The sequence below is a fragment of the Macaca thibetana genome, chromosome 9 (assembly GCF_024542745.1).
Source record: "Macaca thibetana thibetana isolate TM-01 chromosome 9, ASM2454274v1, whole genome shotgun sequence".
Classification (NCBI taxonomy): domain Eukaryota; kingdom Metazoa; phylum Chordata; class Mammalia; order Primates; family Cercopithecidae; genus Macaca; species Macaca thibetana.
The window spans coordinates 98155657-98180457 of NC_065586.1; the positions used below are offsets into that span (position 1 = coordinate 98155657).

At 50.5% G+C, this 24801-nt stretch overlaps 1 protein-coding gene across 1 annotated transcript; it reads left to right on the forward strand.

Moving 5' to 3' along the window:
• The first annotated feature begins 9711 nt into the window (after positions 1-9711).
• Positions 9712-12469, forward strand: HPS6 (HPS6 biogenesis of lysosomal organelles complex 2 subunit 3). Its single transcript, XM_050804118.1, has one exon. It carries the CDS (start codon positions 9925-9927, stop codon positions 12250-12252), a length of 2328 nt encoding a protein of 775 aa, XP_050660075.1. The 5' UTR covers positions 9712-9924; the 3' UTR covers positions 12253-12469.
• The last annotated feature ends 12332 nt before the right edge of the window (positions 12470-24801 follow it).

Consider the following 24801-nt stretch of genomic DNA (forward strand, 5'->3'; position numbering starts at 1 on the left):
ATTACAGGAGTGTACCACCAAGCCAGGCTAATTTTTGTATTTTTTAGTAGAGATGGGGTTTCACCATGTTGCCAGGCTGGTCTCGAACTCCTGACCTCAGGTGATCCACCCGCCTCTGCTTCCCAAAGTGCTGGGATTACAGGCATGAACCACCGCGCCCAGCCTGACTCTCTGTTTTTTAATACACAAATGGAAGGTTTAAAAAGATGTGCTGTGAGATAACAGCAAGAATACTATTAAAAAGAAAAAAAAAGTTAAAAAATTAAAATAAGTCGGGCGCAGTGGCTCACACCTGTAATCCCAGCACTTTGGGAGGCTGAGGCGGGTGGATCACCTGAGGTCAGGAGTTCGAGACCAGCCTGGCCAACATGGTGAAACCCCGTCTCTACTAAAAATACAAAAAATGGCCAGGCGTTGTGGCAGGCCCCTGTAATCCCAGCTACTCGGGAGGCTGAGGCAGGAGAATCACTTGAACTTGGGAGGCGGAGGTTGCAGTAAGTCAAGATTGCGCCATCGCACTCCAGCCTGGGGGACAAGAGCGAGATTTCGTCTCAAAAAAAAAAAAAAAACTTAAAATTAGAAGATGTGCTAGACACTCACTATGTGTATGTGTGTATATGTGTGTGTTTCAATTCTTTTTTTTTTTTTTTTTTTTTTTTTTTGAGACGGAGTCTGGCTCTGTCGCCCGGGCTAGAGTGCAGTGGCCGGATCTCAGCTCACTGCAAGCTCCGCCCCCCGGGTTTACGCCATTCTCCTGCCTCAGCCTCCCGAGTAGCTAGAACTACAGGCGCCCGCCGCCTCGCCCGGCTAGTTTTTTGTATTTTTTAGTAGAGACGGGGTTTCACCGTGTTCGCCAGGATGGTCTCAATCTCCTGACCTCGTGATCCGCCCGTCTCGGCCTCCCAAAGTGCTGGGATTACAGGCTTGAGCCACCGCGCCCGGCCTGAATTCTTATAATGACTTTATGAATAGGTACTTCAAGGTTCTAAGTAATTAAATACTAGCTTGCCTGATGTTCTAGAGTTTGTAAGAAGTGGAGAAGAGACCAGGCGCGGTGGCTCACGCCTGTAATCCCAGCACTTTGGGAGGCCGTGGGTGGATCACTTGAGGTCAAGAGTTCGAGACCAGCCTGGCCAACATGGTGAAACACCCTCTCTACTAAAAATATAAAAATTAGCTGAGCGTGGTGGCAGGCACCTGTAATCCCAGCTACCCGGGAGGCTGAGGCAGGAGAATCTCTTGAACCCAGGAGGTGGAGGTTGCAATGAGCTGAGACGTGCCATTGCACTCCAACCTAGGCAACAGAGCGAGACTCCGTCTCAAAAAAAAAAAAAAAAAGAAGTGAAGAAGAGTTCCATGGGCGGCAAGCCACCCAGGTGCTGCAGCAAGAGACCAAAGGCACAAGCTATTCCAGTATAATAAAGAAAATAATTAAAATAAGAATAGTTATATTAGAAATAGAACATAGATGTGATTATATATGTGTTTGTTGTTGTTGTTGTTGTTGTTGTTGTTGTTTTTGAGACAGAGTCTCGCTCTGTCACCCAGGCTGGAGTGCAGCGGTGCGATCTTGGCTCACTGCAAGCTCCGCCTCCCGGACTCATACCATTCTCCTGCCTCAGACTCCAGAGTAACTGGGACTACAGGAGCCCACCACCACGCCCGGCTAATTTTTTGTATTTTTAGTAGAGACGGGGTTTCACCGTGTTAGCCAGGATGGTCTTGATCTCCTGACCTCGTGATCTGCCCGCCTCAGCCTTCCAAAGTGCTGGGATTACAGGTGTGAGCCACAGTGCCTGTAATTTAATTATTATTCATTAATAATATATGAATATTATTAATCATTAGTTTGTAGCATTACTCTTGTATTAATAAGTTCTGTTTTACAATTATAACTTATGAAAACCAGGCCATACAGAGTTAGGAGCTGAAGGGACTCAGTGAGAAGTGACCAGAAGGCAAGAGTGTCACGCCCAGCCAGGGCCACTAGAGGGCTCCTTGGACTAGCAATAGCGCCAGCGCCTGGGAAGGCACCTGTTACTTAGCAGACCAGGAAAGGAAGTCCCCCTTTCCCCCGGGGAGTTAGAGAACACTCTGCTCCACCACCTCTCAGTGGGAAGCCTGACATCAGCCGGGCCTACCCGCAGCCATCTGGAGGCTTAAACCTCTCCCTGTGATGCTGTGTTTCAGCGGTCACGCTCCTGCTTCACTTTCATGTTCCGCTGTGTACACCTGGCTCTGCCTTCTAGATAGCAGTAGCAGAACTAGTGAAAGTATTAAAGTCGTTGATCTTTTCGAGAAATGCATAGAAGAAATGATGATGTAAGCTGTCCCCTCTCTCTCTCCGCCTCGGCTACCAAATAGGGAAGGGCCCCCATCTGGTGGACACATGACTTGCGTGACCTTACCTATCGTTGGAGATGACTCACACTCCTTACCCGACCCCTTGCCTTGTATACAATAAATAGCAGCGCAGCCAGGCATTACCATACTCCGCGTCTTGGTGGTAGTGGTCCCCCAGGCCCAGCTGTCTTTTCTTCTCTTTGTCTTGTGTCTTTATTTCTACGATCTCTTATTTCTGCACATGAAGAGAAAACCACAGGCCCTGTAGGGCTGGACTCTACAGAGTTCAAACCCAGATCTCTCAAGAAAGTCCTCTCAATCCAGAAGTTCAGGTTTTACCTTGGTAGAGTTTTATTTTTCTTGTCTACTTACATAATAGTTTAAGACATGATTGGAGGTGAAAAAAATTACAGTTCCACTCTAATAGAATATAAAAGAGGCCGGGCGCGGTGGCTCAAGCCTGTAATCCCAGCACTTTGGGAGGCCGAGACGGGTGGATCACGAGGTCAGGAGATCGAGACCATCCTGGCTAACACGGTGAAATCCCGTCTCTACTAAAAAATACAAAAAACTAGCCGGGCGAGGTGGCGGGCACCTGTAGTCCCAGCTACTCGGGAGGCTGAGGCAGGAGAATGGCGTGAACCCGGGAGGCAGAGCTTGAAGTGAGCTGAGATCCGGCCACTGCACTCCAGTCCCGGCGACAGAGCCAGACTCCGTCTCAAAAAAAAAAAAAAAAAAAAAAAAAAAAAGAATATAAAAGAGTGGGCACAGGCAAGAGAAAGGTATCATTAAGTGAACCCCAGCAGTTCTTGAATACCAGTTAGAAGCCTGTGTTCAGCTGAAAGAACCCTATTCCATACCCGATTTTTTTTTTTTTTTTTTTTTTTTTTTTTTTTTTTTTTTGAGACAGAGTCTCAGTCTATTGCCCAAGCTGAAGTGCAATGGCGCCATCTTGGCTCACTGCAACCTCCGCCTCCTGGGTTCAAGCGATTCTCCTGCCTCAGCCTCCCAAGTAGCTGGTATTATAGGCATGCGCCACCACACCCAGTTAATTATTGTATTTTTAGTAGAGACAGAGTTACTCCATGTTGGTCAGGCTGGTCCCGAACTCCTGACCTCAGCTAATCTACCCATCTCGGCCTCCCAAAGTGCTGGGATTACAGACATGAGCCACCACGCCCGGGTGTGCCTGATTTTTTTTTTTTTTTTTCTTTTTCTTGAGAGGGAGTCTGGCTCTGTCGCCCAGGCTAGAGTGCAGTGTCCCAATCTCAGCTCACTGCAACCTCTGCCTCCTGGGTTCAAGCCATTCTCCTGCCTCAGTCTCCCGAGTAGCTGGGACTACAGGCACCCACCACCACGCCCAGATAATTTTTTGTGTTTTTAGTAGAGACGGGGTTTCACTGTGTTAGCCAGGATGGTCTCAATCTCCTGACCTCAAGTGATCTGCCCGCCTCGGCCTCCCAAAGTGCTGGGATTACAGGCATGAGCCACCGCGCCCAGCCACCTGATTTCTTTTTAACAAAATTATTTTTCTGGCATGCTGCCATGGCTCATGCCTGTAATCTCAGCACTTTGGGAGGTCAAGGCAGGAGGACCGCTTGAGCTCAGAAGTTTGAGACCAGCTTGGGAAATATAATGAGATCTCATCTCTACTAAAAATTTAAAAAATTAGCTGAGTGCACCTGTAGTCCCAGCTACTTGGGAGGCTGAGTTTGGAGGATCGCTTGAGCCTGGGAGGTAGAGGCTACAGTGAACCACTGCACTCCAGCCTGGGCAACTGAGTGAGACCCTGTCTCAAATAAAATAAAATAAACAACATTTTTCCCCTTGGCACCTACTGAATATCCAATCCTGGATGCAGTAAAAAGAAAAATAATGATCCTGAGAGTATATTGTAACAAAGTACAGGTACAGAGATAGAGATATATACAATTAAATGTTTTAAATCTCAATGAATACAGGCTGGAGTACAAAGGTTCAAGTTGTAAACGCCTTGAAAATTCAGAGAAGGGAAAATGTCATCTCCAGAGGCTTTCTGAGAAAGGTGAAGATTGAGTCAAGGGTTAGAGGAGAGGAGAAAAAGAAAGAAGGTATGAGAATGGGGCAACACAATACATTGCCCATATCTATGCCAGGGAAGTCAATTTCATACAGATGCAGACTAGAATAAACACAGAAGGCCATATACTGAGTAGGTAACAGCACTACCTCTGGAAAACTATGAAAAGGGATCCCAGATCTGCTACCCACTAACTCTATGACTGAGCAATTACTTGAGCTCTCTGAGACTTAGTTTCCTCATCTGGAAAATGGGGATAATAAAAACTCTATGTCATATTGTTTAGGTTATTCAGCATCACTAGGTGCAGCTTTCAAGGGCTTTAGTTCTTTTTTTTTTTTTTTTTTTTTTTTTTTTTTGAGATGGAGTCTTGCTCTGTTGGCCAGGCGGAGTCTTGCAGTGGCACAATTTCAGCTCACTGCAAGCTCCGCCCCCCAGGTTCACGCCATTCTCCTGCCTCAGCCTCCTGAGTAGCTGGGACTACAGGCACCCACCACCACGCCTGGCTAATTTTTTTGTACTTTTAGTAGAGACGGAGTTTCACTGTGTTAGCCAGGATGGTCTCGATCTCCTGACCTCATGATCCACCCACCTCAGCCTCCCAAAGTGCTGGGATTACAGACGTGAGCCACCGCACCCAGCACTTTAGTTCTTGATCAAGAGATGTGGGCCGGGTGCAGTGGCTCATACCTGTAATCCTAGCACTGTGGGAGGCTGGGGCGGGTGGATCACCAGGTCAGGAGATTGAGCCCATCCTGGCTATCATGGTGAAAAACCGTCTCTACTAAAAATACAAAAAATTAGCCAGGTGTGGTGGCATGCAACTGTAGTCCCAGATACTCAGGAGGCTGAGGCAGGAGAATGGCTTGAACCCGGGAGGCAGAGGTTGCAGTGAGCCCAAATCGCGCCACTGCACTTCAGCCTGGGTGACAATGAGACTCCCTGTCAAAAAAAAAAAAGAGGGAGAGAGAGAGAGAGAGAGAGAGAGATGCTAACAGGCTGGGCACAGTGGCTCATGCCTATAATCCTAGCACTTCAGGAGGCCAAGACTGGTGGATTACTTGAGGTCAGGAGTTTGAGACCAGCCTGGCCAACATGGGGAAATCCTCTCTCTACTAAAAAAGTATACATATACAAAAATTAGCCGGGCATGGTGTCAGGTGCCCGTACTCGGGAGGCTGAGGCAGGAGAATCGCTTGAACCCAGGAGGTGGAGGTTGCAGTGAGTAGAGATAGTGGCACTGCACTCTAGCCTGGGCAACAAAGCAAGAGCCCACCTCAAAAAACAAAAGAGAGAAAGAGAGAGAGAGATGTAAAGTTAGTAAGAAGTGGAGAAGCATTTGAACCCAGATCTATTAGGAAACACCTCTTAACACAGAAGTTCAGGTTCTTCCTTGGTAGAGTTTTATTTTTCTTGTCTACTTACACAATGGTATAAGACATGATTGGCCAGGCGCAGTGGCTCACACCTGTAATCCCAGCACTTTGGGAGGCCAAGGCGGGTGGATCACCTGAGGTCAGGAGTTCGAGACCAGCCTGGCCAAGATGGTGAAACCCTATCTCTACTAAAAGTACAAAAATTAGCCAGGCATGGTGGTGGGCGCCTGAAATCCCAGTTACTTGGGAGGCTGAGGCAGGAGAATCCCTTGAACCCGGAGGCGGAGGTTGCAGTGAGCTGACATCACGCCATTGCACTCTAGCCTGGGTGACAGAGCAAAACTCCATCTCAAAAAAAAAAAAAAAAGAAAGAAAGAAAAGAAAAAGAAAGAAAGACATGATGAGCAGTGTTTTTTGTTTGTTTGTTTTATTGAGACGCAGTTTCGCTCTTGTCCAGGCTGGAGTGCAATGGCGCGATTTCAGCTCACCACAACCTCCGGCTCCTGGGTTCAAGTGATTATCCTGCCTCAGTCTCCTGAGTAGCTAGGATTACAGGCATGCACCACCACGCCGGGCTAATTTTGTATTTTTAGTAGAGACAGGGTTTCTCCGTATTGGTCAGGCTGGTATCGAACTCCCGAACTCAGGTGATCCGCCTGCCTCGGCCTCCCAAAATGCTGGGACTACAGGCACGAGCCACCGCACCCGGCCAATTTGCAGTTTTTTTTAAAAAATCAAAGTTGTACCCTAAAAGCATATAAAAAAGTGGGCAGGGGCAAAAGAAAGGTATAATGAAGTGAACCCCCGTAGAAGGTATAATCAGAATTTATTAATAACAGGTGCTATCTTCCAGCGCAGTGATCAGCTTGTATAGCACCAGAGATCATGGTATCTTGAACAAATTGTTCCTGCTAAAAAACAATTGTGGCCAGGCACGGTGGCTCACGCCTGTAATCCCAGCACTTTGGGAGGCCGAGGCGGGCGGATCACCAGAGGCCAGGAGTTTGAGACCAGCCTGGCCAACGTGGCAAAACCCCGTCTCTACAAAAAATACAAAAATTAGCTGGGCGTGGTGGTGTGCACCTGTGATACCAGCTACTCAGGCGGCTGAGGTGGAAGAATTGCTTGATCTCAGGAGGCAGAGGTTTCAGTGAGCCAAGATTGTGACACTGCACTCCAGCCTGGGGAGACAGCAAGACTCTATCTCAAAAAACAAAACAAAACAAAACAAAAAAACAGTTGTGCTTCCTACTTCTTAGTCTTCAGTGAGTGTCTTGGTTCACGACCATTTGCCACACCTGTTCTTCCTTTCTCCTGAAGATTCTGTGAGTCTGCTATGTTCTTCTAAATAACTTCATTTTTGCTTAAGACAGCCATGGTCTCTTTCTGTAAGGTTTTTTTTGTTGTTGTTATTGTTGTTTTTTTTTTTAAGAGACAGGATGCTTGCCATGTTGCCCAGGCTGTAGTGCAGTGGCTATTCACAGGCACAGTCATTGCACACTGCAGACTCCAAGTCCTGGCCTCAAGCAATCCTCTCGCCTCAGCCTCCTGTGTAGCTGGAACTGCATGCTTGAGCCACCATGCCTGGCCTACTTCTGTAATTTTTAAGGAAAAGTTTTCTAAGTGATATCATACACACAAACGTGTGCCCATGAAAATGTAATGATTCCTTCACCAAACATCTGTTGGAGACTTTCTTTGTGTCAAGTTCTACTCTAAATATGAGGATATGATACAAAAACAAAAGAAATCTATGTCACCTAAGAGCAATTGAAGCAGGAACAGTTTGGGGCAGGAAGATGATGTTTAGGACATGTTGAGATTGAAATGTCTGTGAGATGAGCCATTCAGGCAGAAATAAATATTTAGTAGACATTTGGATACTCTTTTTTTTGGAGCCTAGCAGAGACGTCTGGGCTGTAGGCAAAAGAAAAAAGAAAGGGGCTCAAGATGGAATCAGGATATAGGAGGAAGAGCACATTTAAAGGGTGATGGAGAGGCCAGGTGCAGTGGCTCACGCTTGTAATTCTAATATTTGGGGAGGCTAAGGCAGGCAGATCACTTGAGGCCTGGAGTTTGCAACCAGCCTGGTCAACCAACATAGCAAAACCCGATCTCTACTAAAAATACAAAAAGTAGCTGGGCGTGGTGGTGCACTTCTGAAATCCCAGCTACCAGGGAGGGAGACTTAGGCAGGAGAATCACTTGAACCTGGGAGATGGAGGCTGCAGTGAGCCAAGATTGTGCCACCGCACTTCAGCCTGGGCAATGGAGCAAGACTCTGTTTCAATAAATAAATAGGCCGGGCACAGTGGCTCATGCCTGTAATCCCAGCACTTTGGGAGGCCGAGGAGTGTGAATCACAAGGTCAAGATATCAAGACCATCCTATCCAACAAGGTGAAACCCTGTCTCTACTAAAAATACAAAAATTTCCAAGACCGTGCTGCTGCACTCCAACCTGGGTGACACAGCGAGACTCCATCTCAAAAAAAAAAAATTAGCTGGGCGTGGTGGCAGGTGCCTGTAATCCCAGCTACTCGGGAGGCTGGGCAGGAGCATCGCTTGAACCCAGGAGACAGAGGTTGCAGTGAGCCAAGATGGCACCACTGCACTCCAACCTGGGCGGCAGAGTGAGACTCTGTCTCAATCAATCAGTCAATCAATCAATCAATGAATAAAGGATGGAGGAAGATGAACCAAAGGCAAATAAAACTCTGAAGATAGTGCTATCTAAAAAAAAAAGAAAAAAAAAAGGAAAACCAGCCAGGAAAGATGCAGTGGAAACCACAGGAGGGACTTTCAACGAGAAGGTTGTCAAGTAAAAATGTCCTTGAAGACCTCAGCAAAAGCTACTTCAGGGAAATAGTGGGTTGATAGAAGGAAAGAAAGTGGAGGTGGCAAATGTAGCATCCTTGCATGAAACTTGACAGAGAAAGGAAAGGGGGAGGGAGTGATGGAGGTGGAAGTGGGGAGATGAGGATGAAAGAACGAATTCCAAGACAGGAGAGATGAGAGGGTATTTCTATGTTGACGGCAAGAGGACGGAATGAGGCCAGTGAAACAGAAATGGATGCAAGTTCTCAAGGAAGGTAGGGGCCGGGGAGGAGAGGCAGGGCTCATAAAGAGGGATTGGCCTTGGAGAGAGGAGGAAAACTGCTCACCTGAAGAGGCGGTCAAGATGTGGAAGGAGCCCTACATACAAATCTGTAGGTTTTACTGCTTCTAAAGTATGTTTCTCTGTTTTGGTTTGGGTGATGAGTTGTTGATATGATAAAGTGATTTGGTGCACTGACTCTGGAGCCAGAGTGCCTGTGGTTGGAATCCCACCTCCACCACTTACTACCTGCTTGATCTTAGTCAAGTTACTTAATCTCTCTGTGCTTCATCCTCCTTATCTGTAGAAGGGATTAGGGGATAGAGAGGGCTGTCACATAGTGATATGGAAGTGGTTTTCTCTTCTTTCTTTCTGTTTTTCTCTCTTTCTTTCTTTTTTTAAATTTTCATAGAGACAAGGTCTCCCTATGTTGCTCAGGCTGGTCTCGAACGCCTGGCCTCAAGCAATCCTCCCACCTCAGCCTCCCAAAGTGCTAAGATTATAGGAGGGAGCCACCGCACCCCATGTTTATTACTATTTCCACTAGATTGTCATCTCCATGAGGTTGAGGTTTTCTATTTTGTTTAGGGCTGTCTACTCAGAGCCTGGCACAAAGCATGTGCTCAACAAAAATTTCCTGAAGGAGTAAACTGGGGTGAAATCCTTGGGAGAGGGGCTCAGGGGGCTGGAATCCCTATTCCTGCGTCGGACTCCGGGCCACTGGGCGGCGTCCTGGGGTCTGGGGAAGGGCCTCCCCCTACGCCGAGAGCGTCCCCGGGCTGGCGCGGTGCAGGCGCTGAGCCCCTAGGGCGCTCCGGTGGCTCCTCCCCCGGCGAGCGTGTAGTGCTGGCCCGGCGACTGCAGGAGCCATCCCGGAGCCGGCCTGGCGGGGCGGGGCGGGGCGGAGTCGACGCTTAGCCCGGCCTCTGCTCACCTCATCCACGGGAGACGGAAGTCTTGGCCCTGCTTGGCTCCCCCGAGAATCGGGCCTCGTCCTGCCGGGCGGCTGGACCTGGGCAAAGCCTGGGCGCGCTCACGCGCGGCGGCGCCATGAAGCGCTCGGGGACTCTGCGGCTGCTCTCGGACCTGAGTGCCTTCGGCGGCGCGGCGCGGCTCCGGGAGCTGCTGGCCGGGGACCCAGCGGTACGAGTCCGCGGCAGCCCGGACGGCCGCCACCTGCTGCTCCTGCGACCCCTGGGAACGGTAGCCCCGCAGCTGCTGGTCGCGGCGCGAGGGCCCGGCGCGGAGCTGGAGCGGGCCTGGCCGGCAGGCCAGCCCTCCCCGCTGGACGCCTTCTTCCTGCCGTGGCCAGCGCGGCCGGCGCTGGTGCTGGTGTGGGAGAGTGGCCTGACCGAGCTGTGGGGCGCGGGCGTGGGGCCTGGCTGGCGACTGCTGCAGAGCACCGAGCTGTGTCCGGGCGGGGGAGCCCGCGTGGTGGCAGTGGCGGCGCTCCGAGGCCGCCTGGTGTGGTGCGAGGAGCGCCAAGCCGGGTCCGAGGGCCCGTTAGGGCCGCCAGCAACTGCTTTCAGCCACTGTGTGTGCGTCCGGACCCTGGAGCCCAGCGGGGAAGCTAGCACCAGCCTGGGCCGCACGCACGTCCTGCTGCACCACTGCCCCGCTTTCGGGCTGCTGGCCTCCTGCAGACACCTCTTCCTGGTGCCCACTGCCACCACCTGGCCTGGCGTGGCCCACGTTCTACTCATCTGGAGCCCAGGCAAGGGCAAAGTGATGGTGGCTGCCCCACGGCTTGGCCTCTCCTACAGTAAGAGTCTGAATCCTGGACGAGGGGACACGTGGGACTTCCGGACCCTGCTCCGAGGCCTTCCTGGGTTGCTGTCCCTCAGAGAGCCACTGGCTGTACACACCTGGGCCCCAACTCCCCACGGCCTGCTGTTGCTTGACTTTGGGGGCACTGTGAGCCTAGTGCAGTCCCACGGTGGTACCCGGGCAGTGGGCATCCTGCAGGAGGCACCTGTAGGCTCTCGGGGGTCTGCAGCCCTAGGCACATTTCAGGGCACTCTGGCCTGTGTGCTGGGCTCCACATTGGAACTGCTGGACATGGGCAGTGGGCAGCTGCTGGAGAGGAAGGTCCTAAGTACAGACAGGGTACATCTGCTGGAACCGCCAGCCCCCGGCATGGAGGATGAGGAAGAGCTGGAGACCCGAGGGAGTCTTCGTCTGCTTTCAGCCTTGGGTCTGTTTTGTGTGGGCTGGGAAGCCCCACAGGGTGTTGAGCTGCCTTCAGCCAAGGATCTGGTGTTTGAGGAGGCTTGCGGGTACTACCAGCGGCGGAGCCTGCGGGGTGCCCAGCTCACTCCAGAAGAACTGAGACACAGCAGCACATTCCGGGCACCTCAGGCCCTGGCCTCCATCCTCCAGGGCCACCTGCCCCCATCTACACTGCTGACCATGTTGAGGACCGAACTTCGGGATTACCGAGGCTTAGAGCAGCTGAAGGCCCAGCTGGTGGCTGGCGATGATGAGGAGGCTGGTTGGACTGAGCTGGCGGAGCAGGAAGTGGCACGCCTGCTGAGGACCGAGTTGATAGGAGACCAGCTGGCCCAGCTCAACACTGTTTTCCAGGCCCTTCCTACAGCAGCCTGGGGTGCCACCCTCAGGGTCCTGCAGCTCCAGACAGATGGGAATGGCAAGCTGAGGTCCCAAGCACCCCCTGATGTGTGGAAGAAAGTATTAGGGGGAATAACCGCTGTAAAGGAACCCCCCAATGGGATACTGCCCCCCTTTGAACTCCTCTGCCAATGTCTGTGCCGGCTGGAGCCTCGATGGCTGCCACCTTTTGTGGAGCTGGCTCAGCAGCAGGGTGGGCCGGGCTGGGGGGCAGGGGGCCCGGGACTGCCCCTGTATCGCCGAGCCCTGGCAGTGCTAGGTGAGGAGGGGACCAGGCCTGAGGCTCTGGAGCTAGAGCTGCTCTTGAGCAGTGGGCGGCCCAAGGCTGTGCTCCAAGCTGTCGGGCAGCTGGTGCAAAAGGAGCAATGGGATCGGGCTCTGGATGCAGGCCTGGCCCTCGGCCCCTCCAGTCCCTTGCTTCGAAGTGAAATCTTCAAACTGCTGCTGGCCGAGTTTGCCCAGCACCGCCGGCTTGATGCTCACCTCCCCCTCCTTTGCCGCCTGTGCCCACCAGAACTGGCTCCAGCTGAGCTCCTGCTTCTACTGAGGACATACCTCCCAGATGAGGTGGGGCCCCCTACCCCATTTCCTGAGCCTGGAGCAGAGCCCCCTCTCACTGTGGGCTTACTCAAAGCCCTGCTGGAGCAGACTGGGACTCAAGGATGGCCCTCAGGCCCAGTTCTAAGCCCATATGAGGACATCCTATGGGACCCTAGCACTCCACCCCCGACCCCACCTCGGGACCTATGACTACCCTTCAGGCATCAGAACACTCAGGACCTGGAGGCTTGCTTGGACAGGTCCTCTGTGTCACTGACACAGGAAATCATTTCTGGGACACAGTGATCAGGGAAGGGTGCGTGGGACTTGGAGGGGCCCATGGTGGACCTGTGTATGCAATATTCTTCTGTCATCTGGAGCTATTTTTAAGATATGTGTGTGAAATATATACATAGTTTAATATATACACAGTTGTGTGTTTTTAAACAGCTACGGGTCTCAGAGGATGCAGGTTATAGAGGGACTGGTTGGACCTGGATCTTTTGGCTAAAGTCCCTACTTCCAATCATGAAAATAGTTAACATTTATGAGCATTTAATACATGCCAGGCATTCTACTCATCTTTATATAATCCCTCATTTAATGCTTCTCATAACCCCAGTGGGGAAAGTACTGATGTTATTCCCATTTTACAGGAAATAGAAGTTTAGAAAAATTAAATGACTTGACCAAGTTCATTTGGCTAGAAAGTAGCAGCTCAAAGATTGGAGACACCTCACTGAAACAGCCCAGTAGCTCCCACCTGCTTGGGCTTGAATGTGCTGTCCATCCCTGGCTTCAAGCTGCCTTCTCTGGCCTGCTGAGAGGAGGAGGACTACAGAGCTCCACCCTTCCTTTCCCCAGGACTTCTCTGCTCTGGAGTAGGAACTTTGCTGGGCCCTGGGTCCTTACTTGTCTCCACCAGGATTTCTGGAGCAGCCCTTAGTTTAGGGGAAGACTTGCCACAGACAGGAGAGCTGCCTGAGAGCTCTCTGGCTCAGTAACAAAATTCACTGGGAGCAGAGCTACCTGGAGAGCCCCATATTTCTGCTGACTCCCCCAAGTCAAGAAATAAGAGCATCTGCAACACAGATCTCTGCTTGTCTGGATTTATTCAACAGGCTCACCTCTGAAGAGGCCTCTGCCCTATGCTCACTTCTACCCAAGTAACCCCTCAGCCTAGCCTAGGATAGACCCCTGGTTCTAGCTTAGGGTAGGACCCTGGATGCAGCTACTCAGCATCATCCCCAGTCCCAGATACTCCTTGTCCAGGGTTGGGGCCAAGGTTAGGGCTGCCGCTTAGCTTTGTCCTCAGCTGGGACCTGCAGCTTAGATGCTGGTAGCCTTAACCTGGGTTTAAGGTGGACTCAGGCTAGGACTAATGAGACTAGGGACAGTTCCTGTCTCTCAGGGGAGAGAAGTAGCTACTTAGTCTTGTCCATGGCTGGTGTTAACTCTTCAGCCTCATAGAGGCCATGAGGTGGCTCATCTACATGGCCAAGTCCTGAGGTACCATCTTAGCCTCCTCCAGAGCTTGGATGGCCCTTGTCCTCGCCCTCAAGCCAGACTGCCTACCAATACTTGGAGTCAAGCTGCTGTTCTTCCCAGAGGCCCAGGGCTAGGGACAGTCCCAGTCTAGGCCTCCACCTCAGCCCCTTCCTGGTCTGGAAGGAGTTCCTCTTCTTGGTCTTGAAACTAGGCTCATCATGGCTCCTCAGTGGGAAGCTGCTTCCTGTTTATGATCCTGCTTAATCATTGTTGCTTCTTCTCAAATCTCCCAAGGCTGAGATTTGGCTTGGTCCTCCTTCTGTGCCCGGAAGAGAAGGAATTGTACTCATTGGGCTCCTGGGGGCATGGGTAAGGGAAGGAAGCCAGGTTTTTCCTTAAGACTGTATGGCTCAAGGAAGTTCCCTGGGACCACCCACTAGTAGGGCCTCCAGATGAAGGCCACCCAGCCCAGCAGCTCTGAGCAGAGCAGGTGGACTCAGATGGTGACTTTTACCTGCTTTTACAGGCTTGGTGCTTGATCACATTAGCCTTATTCTTCCTTTCAATGTGGAAGGTGCAAGTGATCCCAAACTGCATCTCAGGACTTTGGGAACAGCTCAGGGATCATTGTGTGACTGAGTTTTTCTTTTTTTTTGTTTGAGACGGAGTCTTGCTGGAGTGCAAGTAGCGCAACCTTGGCTCACTGCAAGCTCCGCCTCGCAGGTTCATGCCATTCTCCTGCCTCAGCCTCCCAAGTAGCTGGGACTACAGGTGCCCGCCACCGTGCCCAGCTAATTTTTTTGTATTTTATTAGTAGAGACGGGGTTTCACCATGTTAGCCAGGATGGTCTCCATCTCCTGACCTCGTGATCTGCCCACCTCGGCCTCCCAAAGTGCTGGCATTACAGGCGTGAGCCACCGCACCCAGCCATGCGTTTTAATGGAGTTCCTGAGCGGGCTATCAGACAGAGCTCTCTGAATAGGAGGGTGGAGATCTTAAGCCAAAGTCCTTGGCCTTGGGTACCTGAGAAAGGGGTAAATTCTGGCATTGATGGGCTTCATTTTTACTTTTTTTTTTGAGACGGAGTCTCGCTCTGTCGCCCAGGCTGGAGTGCAGTGGCGCGATCTCAGCTCACTGCAAGCTCCGCCTCCCGGGTTCACGCCATTCTCCTGCCTCAGCCTCCCGAGTAGCTGGGACTACAGGCGCCCACAACCGCGCCCGGCTAATTTTTTTGTATTTTTAGTAGAGACGGGGTTTCACCGTGGTCTCGATCTCCTGACCTTGTGATCCGCCCGCCTCGGCCTCCCAAAGTGCTGGGATTACAGGCGTGAGCCACCGCGCCCGGCCTTATTTTTACTTTTTTTTGAGATGAAGCTTCGTTCTTGTTTTCCAGGCTGGAGTGCAATGGTGCGATCTCGGCTCACTGCAACCTCCACCTCCCGGCTTCAAGCAATTCTCCTGCCTCAGCCTCCTGAGTAGCTGGGATAACAGACATGCACCACCATGCCCGGCTAATTTTGTATTTTTAGTAGAGATGGGGTTTCTCCATGTTGGTCAGGCTGGTCTCAAACTCCTGACCTCAGGTGATCCGTCCATCTCAGCCTCCCAAAGTGCTGGGATTACAGGTGTGAGCCACCGCGCCCAGCCTTTTGCTTCTGTTTTTAAGAGACAGGATCTTGCTATGTTGCCCATCCTGGACTGCAGTGGCTTATGGGCTCAAGCAATCATCCTGCCTCAGCCTCCCAAGTAGCTGGAACTACAGACACAGGCCATTATGCCTGGGTTGGTTGCCTTTTTCCTTTTCTTTTCTTTTTTTTTTTTCTTCTTTTTTTTTTTTTTTTTTTTTTTTGAGATGGAGTCTTGCTGTGTGGCCCAGGCTGGAGTGCAGTGGTGCGATCTCGGCTCACTGCAAGCTCCGTCCGCCTCCCGGGTTCACGCTATTCTTCCGCCTCAGCCTCCGAGTAGCTGGGACTACAGGCGCCCGCCACCATGCCCGGCTAGTTTTTTATATTTTTAGTAGAGACGGGGTTTCACCATGTTAGCCAGGATGGTCTTGATCTCCTGACCTTGTGATCCACCCGCCTCGGCCTCCCAAAGTGCTGGGATTACAGGCTTGAGCCACCGCGCCCGGCCTTTTTTTCTTTTTTCTTGAGAAAATTTCTTGCTATGTTGCCCAGGCTGGACTTGAACTCCTGGACTCAATCAATCCTCCCACCTCAGTCTCTCAAGTAGCTGGGATTTTAGGAACATGCCACCTCACCCAGCTGCTGAAGGTTTTGGGTGGTGGACAAGGTCTCAGATCCAAGGTCCCAGGACAGGACTGGAGTAGGGGTGTCTGAAGTCCCTGGGAAGGTGAGGGGAGGATCCTAAGCCAGAGGGCAGGAGCGTTTCCGTAGGTGTGCCTCACCTCAGGAGCTCTCTCAGGTTCACATGGCAGTAAAGCTAGGCACAAGGAGTGCTACACAGTAGTCCCAGCAAGCATCCTGGGTGAAGGTGAGGAAGCAGCGCGCAAGGTTCCTTCAACTGCCTATGTGGCCTCAGGGACCCAAGCCTCCCTTTTCCTTTTCTTTTTTAAATTTTAGTATTATTATTATTATTATTTTGAGACAGAGTCTTGCTCTGTTGCCCAGGCTGGAGTGCAGTGGCACAATCTCAGCTCACTGCAAGCTCCACCTCCCAGGTTCACGCCATTCTCCTGCCTCAGCTTCCTAAGTAGCTGGGACCACAGGTGCCCACCACCACGCCTAATTTTTTTTTTTTTTTTTTTGTATTTTTAGTAGAGACGGGGTTTCACATGTTAGCCAGGATGGTCTCGATCTCCTGACCTCATGATCCGCCCGCCCTGGCCTCCCAAAGTGCTGGGATTACAGGCGTGAGCCACTGCGGCGCCCGGCCTTTCTTTTCTTTTCTTTTCTTTTCTTTTTTTTTTTTTTTTTTTTTTTTTGAGATGGAGTCTTGCTCTGTCACCCAGGTTGGAGTGCAGTGGCTCAATCTCAGCTTACTGCAACCTCCGCCTCCCAGGTTCAAGCGATCCTCCTTCCCCCTGAGTGGCTGGGACTATAGGTGTGCACCACCATGCTCGGTTAATTTTTGTATTTTTTAGTAGAGATGGATTTTCACTATGTTGCCCAGGCTGGTCTTGAACTCCTGACCTCATGATCCGCCCGCCTCGGCCTCCCAAAGTGCTGGGATTACAGGCATGAGCCACTGCACCTGGCCTATACTGGCTTTCTAATTGGTATCCCTGTCTCCTCAAATCTAACCTTGGTTGCCGAGAGTATTATATACTACAGCAAATCTGATCGAGTTCAGCACCTACTCCAATAATCAGGGTAAAGGCCAAACTCCTAAGAAAGCCATCCCTTCCTTTGTGTCTGGCCCTGCCTCTCCAGTCTCCTCTCTAGCCACTCTTTTTTAATACTCTGATTGCCTAGTTATTTGTTCATTTCCTTGATTAGCATACAAGTTCCTTGAAGGCACAGACCATGGTTATTTGTATTTTGGTATCCTCAGCATGTATCACAATGCCAGGCTCATAGTAAGTTTAATAATAATAATAATAATTATTATTATTATTATTGAGACAGAGTTTCACTCTTGTTACCCAGGCTGGAGTGCAATGGTGTGATCTTGGCTCATCACAACCTCTGCCTCCTGGGTTCAAGCGATTCTCCTGCTTCAGCCTCCCAAGTAGCTGGGATTACAGTCATGCACAACCATGCCTGGCTAATTTTGTATTTTTAGTAGAGACAGGGTTTCTCCATGTTGGTCAGGCTGGTCTTGAACTCCTGACCTCAGGTGATCTGCCTACCTCGGCCTCCCAAAGTGCTGGGATTACAGGTGTGAGCCACTGCAACCGGCCTAATTATTATTGTGAATGCAGGAACTGACAAGGCCCTATGACCTGGAGTGAAAAGAAGGGATTAAGCTCTGGCCTGTAGAGATTCTCTGCCTCTCTTCCTTTCTTTTCATAAGCCAGACTGACTCTTTGGTTGATCCAGCCCTGAAATTGATGGCAGTAAGTCAGGTGGATCTGAAGGCAGAACCCAGCCAAGGACAGTGGCAAGGGTGAAGAAGCCACTGAGTTGGGACCATCTTGGGAGTTGAGGTGGAGGTGAAAGGAATGGACATGACTGGTATTACCCAGTGCCCCCAATCCCCAAACCAGGAGAGTTTGAGAAGGGATAGGAAAGTCTGAGTAGCCAGGTGTGGTGGCTCATGCCTGTAATCCCAACACTTTGGGAGGCCGAGGCGGGCAGATCACAAGGTCAGGAGATCGAGACCATCCTGGCTAACACGGTGAAACCCCGTCTCTACAAAAAATACAACAAAAAATAGCCAGGCGTGGTGGCAGGCGCCTGTAGTCCCAGCTGCTGGGGAGTCTGAGGCGGGAGAATGGCGTGAACCCGGGAGGCGGAGCTTGCAGTGAGCCAAGATCGCGCCACTGCACTCCAGCCTGGGCGACAGAGCAAGACTCCATCTCAAAAAAGAAAGACAGACAGACAGACAGACAGACAGACAGACAGACAGACAGAAAGAAAGAAAGAAAGAAAAAGAAAGAAGGAAGGAAGGAAGGAAGGAAGGAAGGAAGGAAGGAAGGAAGGAAGGAAGGAAGGAAGGAAGAAAGAAGGAAAGGAAAGAAAGAAAGAAAGAAAGAAAAGAAAGAAAGAAAGAAAGAAAGAAAGAAAGAAAGAAAGAAAGAAAGAAAAGAAAAGAAAGAAAGAAAAGAAAGAAAGAAAGAAAGAAAGAAAGAAAGAAAGAAAGAAAGAAAGAAAGAAAGAAAGAAAGAAAGAAAGAAGAAAGAAAGAAAGAAAGGAAGGAAGGAAGGAAGGAAAGAAGGAAAGAGAGAAAGAGAGAAAGAGAGAGAGAGAGAGAGAAAGAGAGAAAGAGAGAAAGAAAGAAAGAAAGCCTGAGTCAATGAGGTTCCAGGGAAGAGACTGGTGACAGGGGCTAGTGGAAATTGTGGGTTGAGGTCAAAGGTCTGGAAGATTGATCCCTACGTTGAATATGGTCATCCAGGCTGGGCACTGTGGCTCACACCTATAATCCCAGCACTTTGGGAGGCTGAGGCAGGCAAATAGATTGAGCCCAGGAGTTCAAAACCAGCCTGGGCAACATGGCAAAACCTTGTCTCTACAAAAAACAAAAAATTAGCCAGATACGTTGGCACACACCTGTCATCCCAGCTTCTAGGGAGGTTGAGGTGGGAGGATTGCTTGAGCCCAGGAAGTCAAGGCTACAGTGAGCTGTGATCACGCTACTGCACTCCAGTCTGGGTAACAGAGTGAGACCCTGTCTAAGAAATAATAAAAATAAATAAGGCCCTCCAGGGGCCATGTTCTTCCTAACCTGTCCTTAGGAAGTGTTCACACTGTACAGATGTAGCAGTTTGGTTCACACTGACCCGGGTAATCGGGAAAGGAGAAGGAGAGCCAGAAAGTGGGGAGGAGGGAGCTCTAGATTCCCAGGTCTATAAGGAGCCACCCTGGGCTGGAATGCTTGGCAGCCTTACTGCCCCGGAATGAAGGGAGAAAAGTCCTGAGTGTCTCCGCCATACCACCTCAGTCTCTTCTTAGGCACAGGCTCCCCCTGGTGGTTACTCTTGTCACTGCCAACTCCACCCATTGCCCTCAAACATGCACACTTGCCCATTTCTCAACTAAGGACTGAGGAAGCCTCTGGATGTAGTAAATGGAGCGTCTCTTAGAGCAAGAGAGGAGAAGAGAGAAGGAGAGATTCAAGGAACAGAATCTTGGAGAAGAGAAAGGGCCCTGGACTTGTACTAGGATGGTATCACCCAGAAGAAAGGGGGCCTGGGCTGGCAGGATTCTTCATCTCCAGGATTGGAAGTCTGTTCCAGCTACCAACCTCACTTAGATAATTTGGTCTAACTGGGGAGGAAGTTGAGGGCACACAGCAGAGTTTCCTGGGAGGGCATAACGAGTTCACATTTTATATGAACTTGAAGTACAGGAAGATGCTGGTACTTTCAAAACAAAGTCTCACTTGATGCACGAAATATGAAATAGAGGTGAGCCCCCCCGCCAATAAAAATATTTCCCAGAATCACAATTTCAAGGCTCACAGACCATGAGAATTATAAACTTTGCTTACACTATTACTGCATGGGTCCCCGTTTCTACTGTAAATAAAAATTCAGGTGGGGAGAGGGGATGAATCAGGCTGTGAGGTCAGGACTGAGTGCCCAGAGTCACTCCCAGTGGTGAACAGAAGACTTAGAGTGCTTTCTCCTGTAATCCCCAAACAGAGGGCCTGGGCCTGCCTCTGAAGGTCTCTGCACAAGAGCAAGACAGGACGGGAGCAAGAACAAAGGCAAGGAGAGACAGAATCAGAGAGATGAGGAAGAAGATGAGGCTGGACTGGATGCAGACAATGAAAAGGAGAGACGACAGATGGGAATGGGGAGAGGGGCCTAGGAGGGAGAAGCAGGGAAATTTGCTCACTGTGGGGAAAAGAGGAAGCTCTCAGGTATGAATGCTGGGAGGATGAAGGAAGACACAGAGAGAAGGTCCTTTGGGGCCTGTCACCAGAATTATGGCCAATGCATAAAGCCAATGGGGCAGCTGAGCTAGATCTGATCTTCCAGAAGTTTCCATTATCTAGAGAATACAGGAAAAGAGAAGGAGCTGTGATGGGCTGAGGAAAGGGGAATGGTGACCTCCACCAAGAAAGAGGAAGACCCATCTCATCCTGGGCCTCCTGGAGGCTCTGGAGGAGCAAACTATTCAGGCTTTACATAGACTTCAGGTCCTCAGGCTTTGGCAATCATTTGGATTCCAAGGTAATATGCAGTCATCTCAAATTCTATTATTTTTGTTTTATTCTGGAGAAAAGTGGGGAAGGTGGGCATTGACCTCATCTCTAGCAGCCCCAGGTAAGCTCTAGGAACAGCCTGGAGCCTCAGAATTGAGGGGCAGGCCTTTCCTACAGAGCTCTGATGCTGGGGGTGGGAAGGCTATTGGGAGCCACAGTAGAGGAAGGGAAGGAAGGGTAGACTGAGGGGACGTATTGGGTCAGGGGGACACAGAGATCCTAGGTCAGTTCCTAGGACGAGGCAGGGGGGATGCTGATCTAGGTATCACTGAGATAGTTGTCCAGATGGGAAATCAACTGACTGCTTATGACTGACTAGATAAGCTCGTTATTCTCACAGCTTCTTTGGGATAGTGAAGTGTCAGTGTGGGGTATGGGATTTACAGGGAGCCTAGGGAGTGGGGACGGACACATCAGCAACCACTTCCTCCCCCCACCATACTGGTCAGACCATAGTGAATTCCCTAGTGAGTAGGTCTCCCCTGCGAATGTTGGGAAAGGGAAGGACATAATGTGGCTTTTACTGGGAATAAAGAAAGAGTTGCAGCCGGGTGCGGTGGCTCATGCCTGTAATCCCAGCACTTTGGGAGGCCGAGGCAGGTGGATCACGAGGTCAGGAGATCGAGACCATCCTGGCTAACACAGTGAAACCCTGTCTCTACTAAAAATAAAAAAATTAGCTGGGTGTGTTGGCGGGCACTTGTAGTCCCAGCTACTTGGGAGGCTGAGGCAGGAAAATGGCGTGAACCCAGGAGGCAGAGCCTGCAGTGAGCCAAGATCACACCACGGCACTCCAGCCTGGCGACAGAGCAAGACTCCGTCTCAAAAGAAAAAAAAAAAATGGTTGCTTGGGAGGAGATGGAAATGGCTCCAAAGTGGAAGGTTGGAAGTGAATAGCCAGGAAGCATCAAACCAGAAAAGGGGAGTCAGAAAGAGAGCAAGGATCAGGCATGGTGACTCACGCCTGTAATCCTAGCACTTTGGGAGGCTGAGGCGGGCAGATCGCTTGAGGTCAGGAGTTCAAGACCAGCCCGGGCAACATAGTGAGACCCCGTCTCCACAAAAAATACAAAAATCAGCCAGGTGTGGGGGTATGCACCTGTAGTCCCAGCTACTTGGGAGGTTGAGGTAGGAGAATCACTTGGGCCTGGAAGGTTGAGGCTGCAGTGAGCCAAGATCATGCCACTGCAGCCTGGGTGACAGAGCAGGACCCTGCCAGAAAGAAAGAAAGAGAGAGAGAGGAGGGAGGGAGGGAGGCAGGGAGGGAACACTGGATTTCCTAAACCTCTGTGGCTTCTCTAATAAAGGATACAGCTTCTCTTTGTAGAATGCAGCACCTGCCCATGTGGCCCCAGAAAACCTTGAAGGGGCGTGGTTTCGTTTTCATGGCAAGTCTAACTGGAGCTAGGAATGGGCTCTTGACCCCATGTTTCTCACTCTGTTAGCCTGTCCCTCTTCCCCTTAATATCAGCAGTCAGACCCACAAGGAGAAGAGGCCTCAGTGTTTGGCATGAGGGAACACCAGAAGAGAACTTGTGGTCCATCCATTTTTCTCTTGTGAATAGTTTTTTGGAAGCTAAGCTCGAAGGGGTCAAGGAGGCAGGGACAGCTGAGGAGTCATCAATAAAACAAAAGGTCTGGGAGCAGTGTAATCCTAGCTACCAAGAGGCTAAGGCGGGAGGATTGCTTGAGCCTAGGAGATTGAGGCTGCAGAGAGCTACGATCTTGCTACTCCAGCCTGAGTGATAGAGCAAGACCTCATCTATTAAAAAAAGAAAAGTCTGCCTGGGGGTGGTGGCTCACGCCTGTAATCCCAGCACTTTGAGAGGCTGAGGCGGGGAGATCACAAGGTCAGGAGATCAACACCATCGTGACTAAAACGGTGAAACCCCATCTCTACTAAAAATACAAAAATTACCTGGGCATGGTGGCGTGTGCCTGTAATCCCAGCTACTTGGGAGGCTGAGGCAGGAGAATCGCTTGAACCTGGAAGGAGAGGTTGCAGTGACCCAAGACTACACAGACTGCACTCCAGCATGGGCAACAGAGTCAGACTCCGACTCAAAAAATAAAATAAAAAGAAAATAAAAAGAAAAAAAATAAAAGAAAAGAGCAGCAGATCTCAGTCAGTTGCAAGTCAGCCCTGTGCCTCCCAACTCTGTCCCCCAGCTTCAATTGCCCACCATACCCTGTCAAGCCCTGGTCATCCCTTTTCTTTCCTCACATCTGTCCCAGGTCAGTGCTCAGATCCCTGTCTCTCAAAGGGATGGATTATGAACTTGTGCATATTAATAGTTGAATCCACAGAGTCTATCAGTACACCAAATTTCTTTTTTTTTTTTTTGAAATGGAATCTTGCCCTGTCACCCAGGCTAGAGTGCAGTGGTGCGATCTCAGCTCACTGCAACCTCCGCCTCCTGGGTTCAAGTGATTCTCCTGCCTCAGCCTCCTGCGTAGCTGGAATTACAGACACACAGCCACCACGCCTGGCTAATTTTTGTATTTTTAGTAGAGACAGGTTTTCTCTATGTTGGCCAGGCTGATCTCGAACACCTGATCTCAGGTGAGCCACCTGCCTCAGCCTCCCAAAATGCTGGAATTACAGGCGTGAACCACCACATCTGGCCCAAATTTTTTTTTTCTTTTTTTTTTTCAGAGATGGAGTCTCGCTTTGTCACCAGGCTGGAGTGCAGCGGCATGATCTTGGGCTCACTGCAACTTCCACCTCCTGGGTTCAAGCAATTCCCCTGCCTCAGCCTCCCTAGTAGCTGGGACTACAGGCGCGTGCCAGCATACTCGGCTAACTTTCTTTGTATTTTAGTACAGACGGGGTTTCACCATGTTGGCCAAGATGGTCTCCATCTCATGACCTCGTGATCCATCTGCATTGGCTTCCCAAAGTGCTGGGATTACAGGAGTGAGCCACCACACCTGGCCAAATTTCTTAAAATTTGAATTCAGCAAATCTTGTGTTTCATCAACTCTGTTGACATCCCAATGTCTTCCAGCTGGGTATTCACATTGATGGGGGCAGATGGTAGAAATGGGATGGTAATGTAAAAGTGGGATCTGGAGCTCGGAAGATACCCCCATCCCATGCCTACCACAACATCTGTGCCTTTCTGCTCACTATTTTTGGGCTACCATAGACAGACTACAGGTCCCCTGATAATATTGCAATTTTCTCTAACCCCAACTCCATGGGACGGATTACAGGAAAAGGGAGATTGGAGGTCAGCCCTACTAAGACCTCCTTGGACTGAGACCCTTTAGTCTTTGCGGCTCTCCTAGAAATATTTCCTTAAGGAGTCTGTTCCTGCATGGGGCTGAGGAAATACAGAGGTGAGAATAACCAATTAGGACGGGGCACGGTGCTCACGCCTGTAATCCCAGCACTTTGGGAGGCCGAGGCGGGCAGATCACCTGAGGTCAGGAGTTTGAGACCAGCCTGACCAACACGATGAAACCCCGTCTCTACTAAAAATATGAAAATTAGCCAGGTGTGGTGGCGGGTGCCTGTAATCCCAACTACTCAGGAGGCTGAGCCAGGAAAATCACTTGAACCCGGGAGGCAGAGATTGCAGTGAGCCGAGATCGCGCTTCTGCACTCCAGCCTAGGCGACAGAGCAAGATTCGGTCTCAAGAAAAATAAATAAATAAATAAATAACCAACTGGAAGAAGCTCAAATGCAGTCATGCCTGAGGTAAGGGGGACATGAACAGTTGCCCTGCTTCATGTCTTCAAGCCAGGACTAAGAGGAGAGGAGAAAGCCACGCTACTGGCTGCCCTTTCATTCCAGAGACCAGGGCTGCCAGAAGTTTCCTGGATTTCTTAAATTTTCACACCTTCCCCCAGACTAGTGACTTGGTAACCTTGGGTCTCTTTCCCCACAATGATCAACTGTAAAATCCTTCAGAGGAAAAGGTACCATGTAGTTGTCTTTAGGGAGATGTGAACAGGGAGGCAAGTAAGTGTGGGGAGAGCTGAGGAGATGGCACCCGCCTTCAGCTTCCAATCTAGAGGAGTGAGGAGTCGCAGGGATTGAGTAAGTAGACAGTAAGCAGGCTGAGGCTCTTGCAGCTTGTAGGAAGGAAGAAAGAGGGTGCAGATTATCAATTTGGATATGATATTATATCCAATATCAATGGCTCCCAGTTCAGGAAGAAAATCCAGAGTCTGGCCGGGCGCGGTGGCTCAAGCCTGTAATCCCAGCACTTTGGGAGGCCGAGACGGGCGGATCACGAGGTCAGGAGATCGAGACCATCCTGGCTAACACGGTGAAACCCCGTCTCTACTAAAAAATACAAAAAACTAGACGGGCGCGGTGGCGGGCGCCTGTAGTCCCAGCTACTTGGGAGGCTGAGGCAAGAGAATAGCATAAACCCAGGAGGCGGAGCTTGCAGTGAGCTGAGATCCAGCCACAGCACTCCAACCT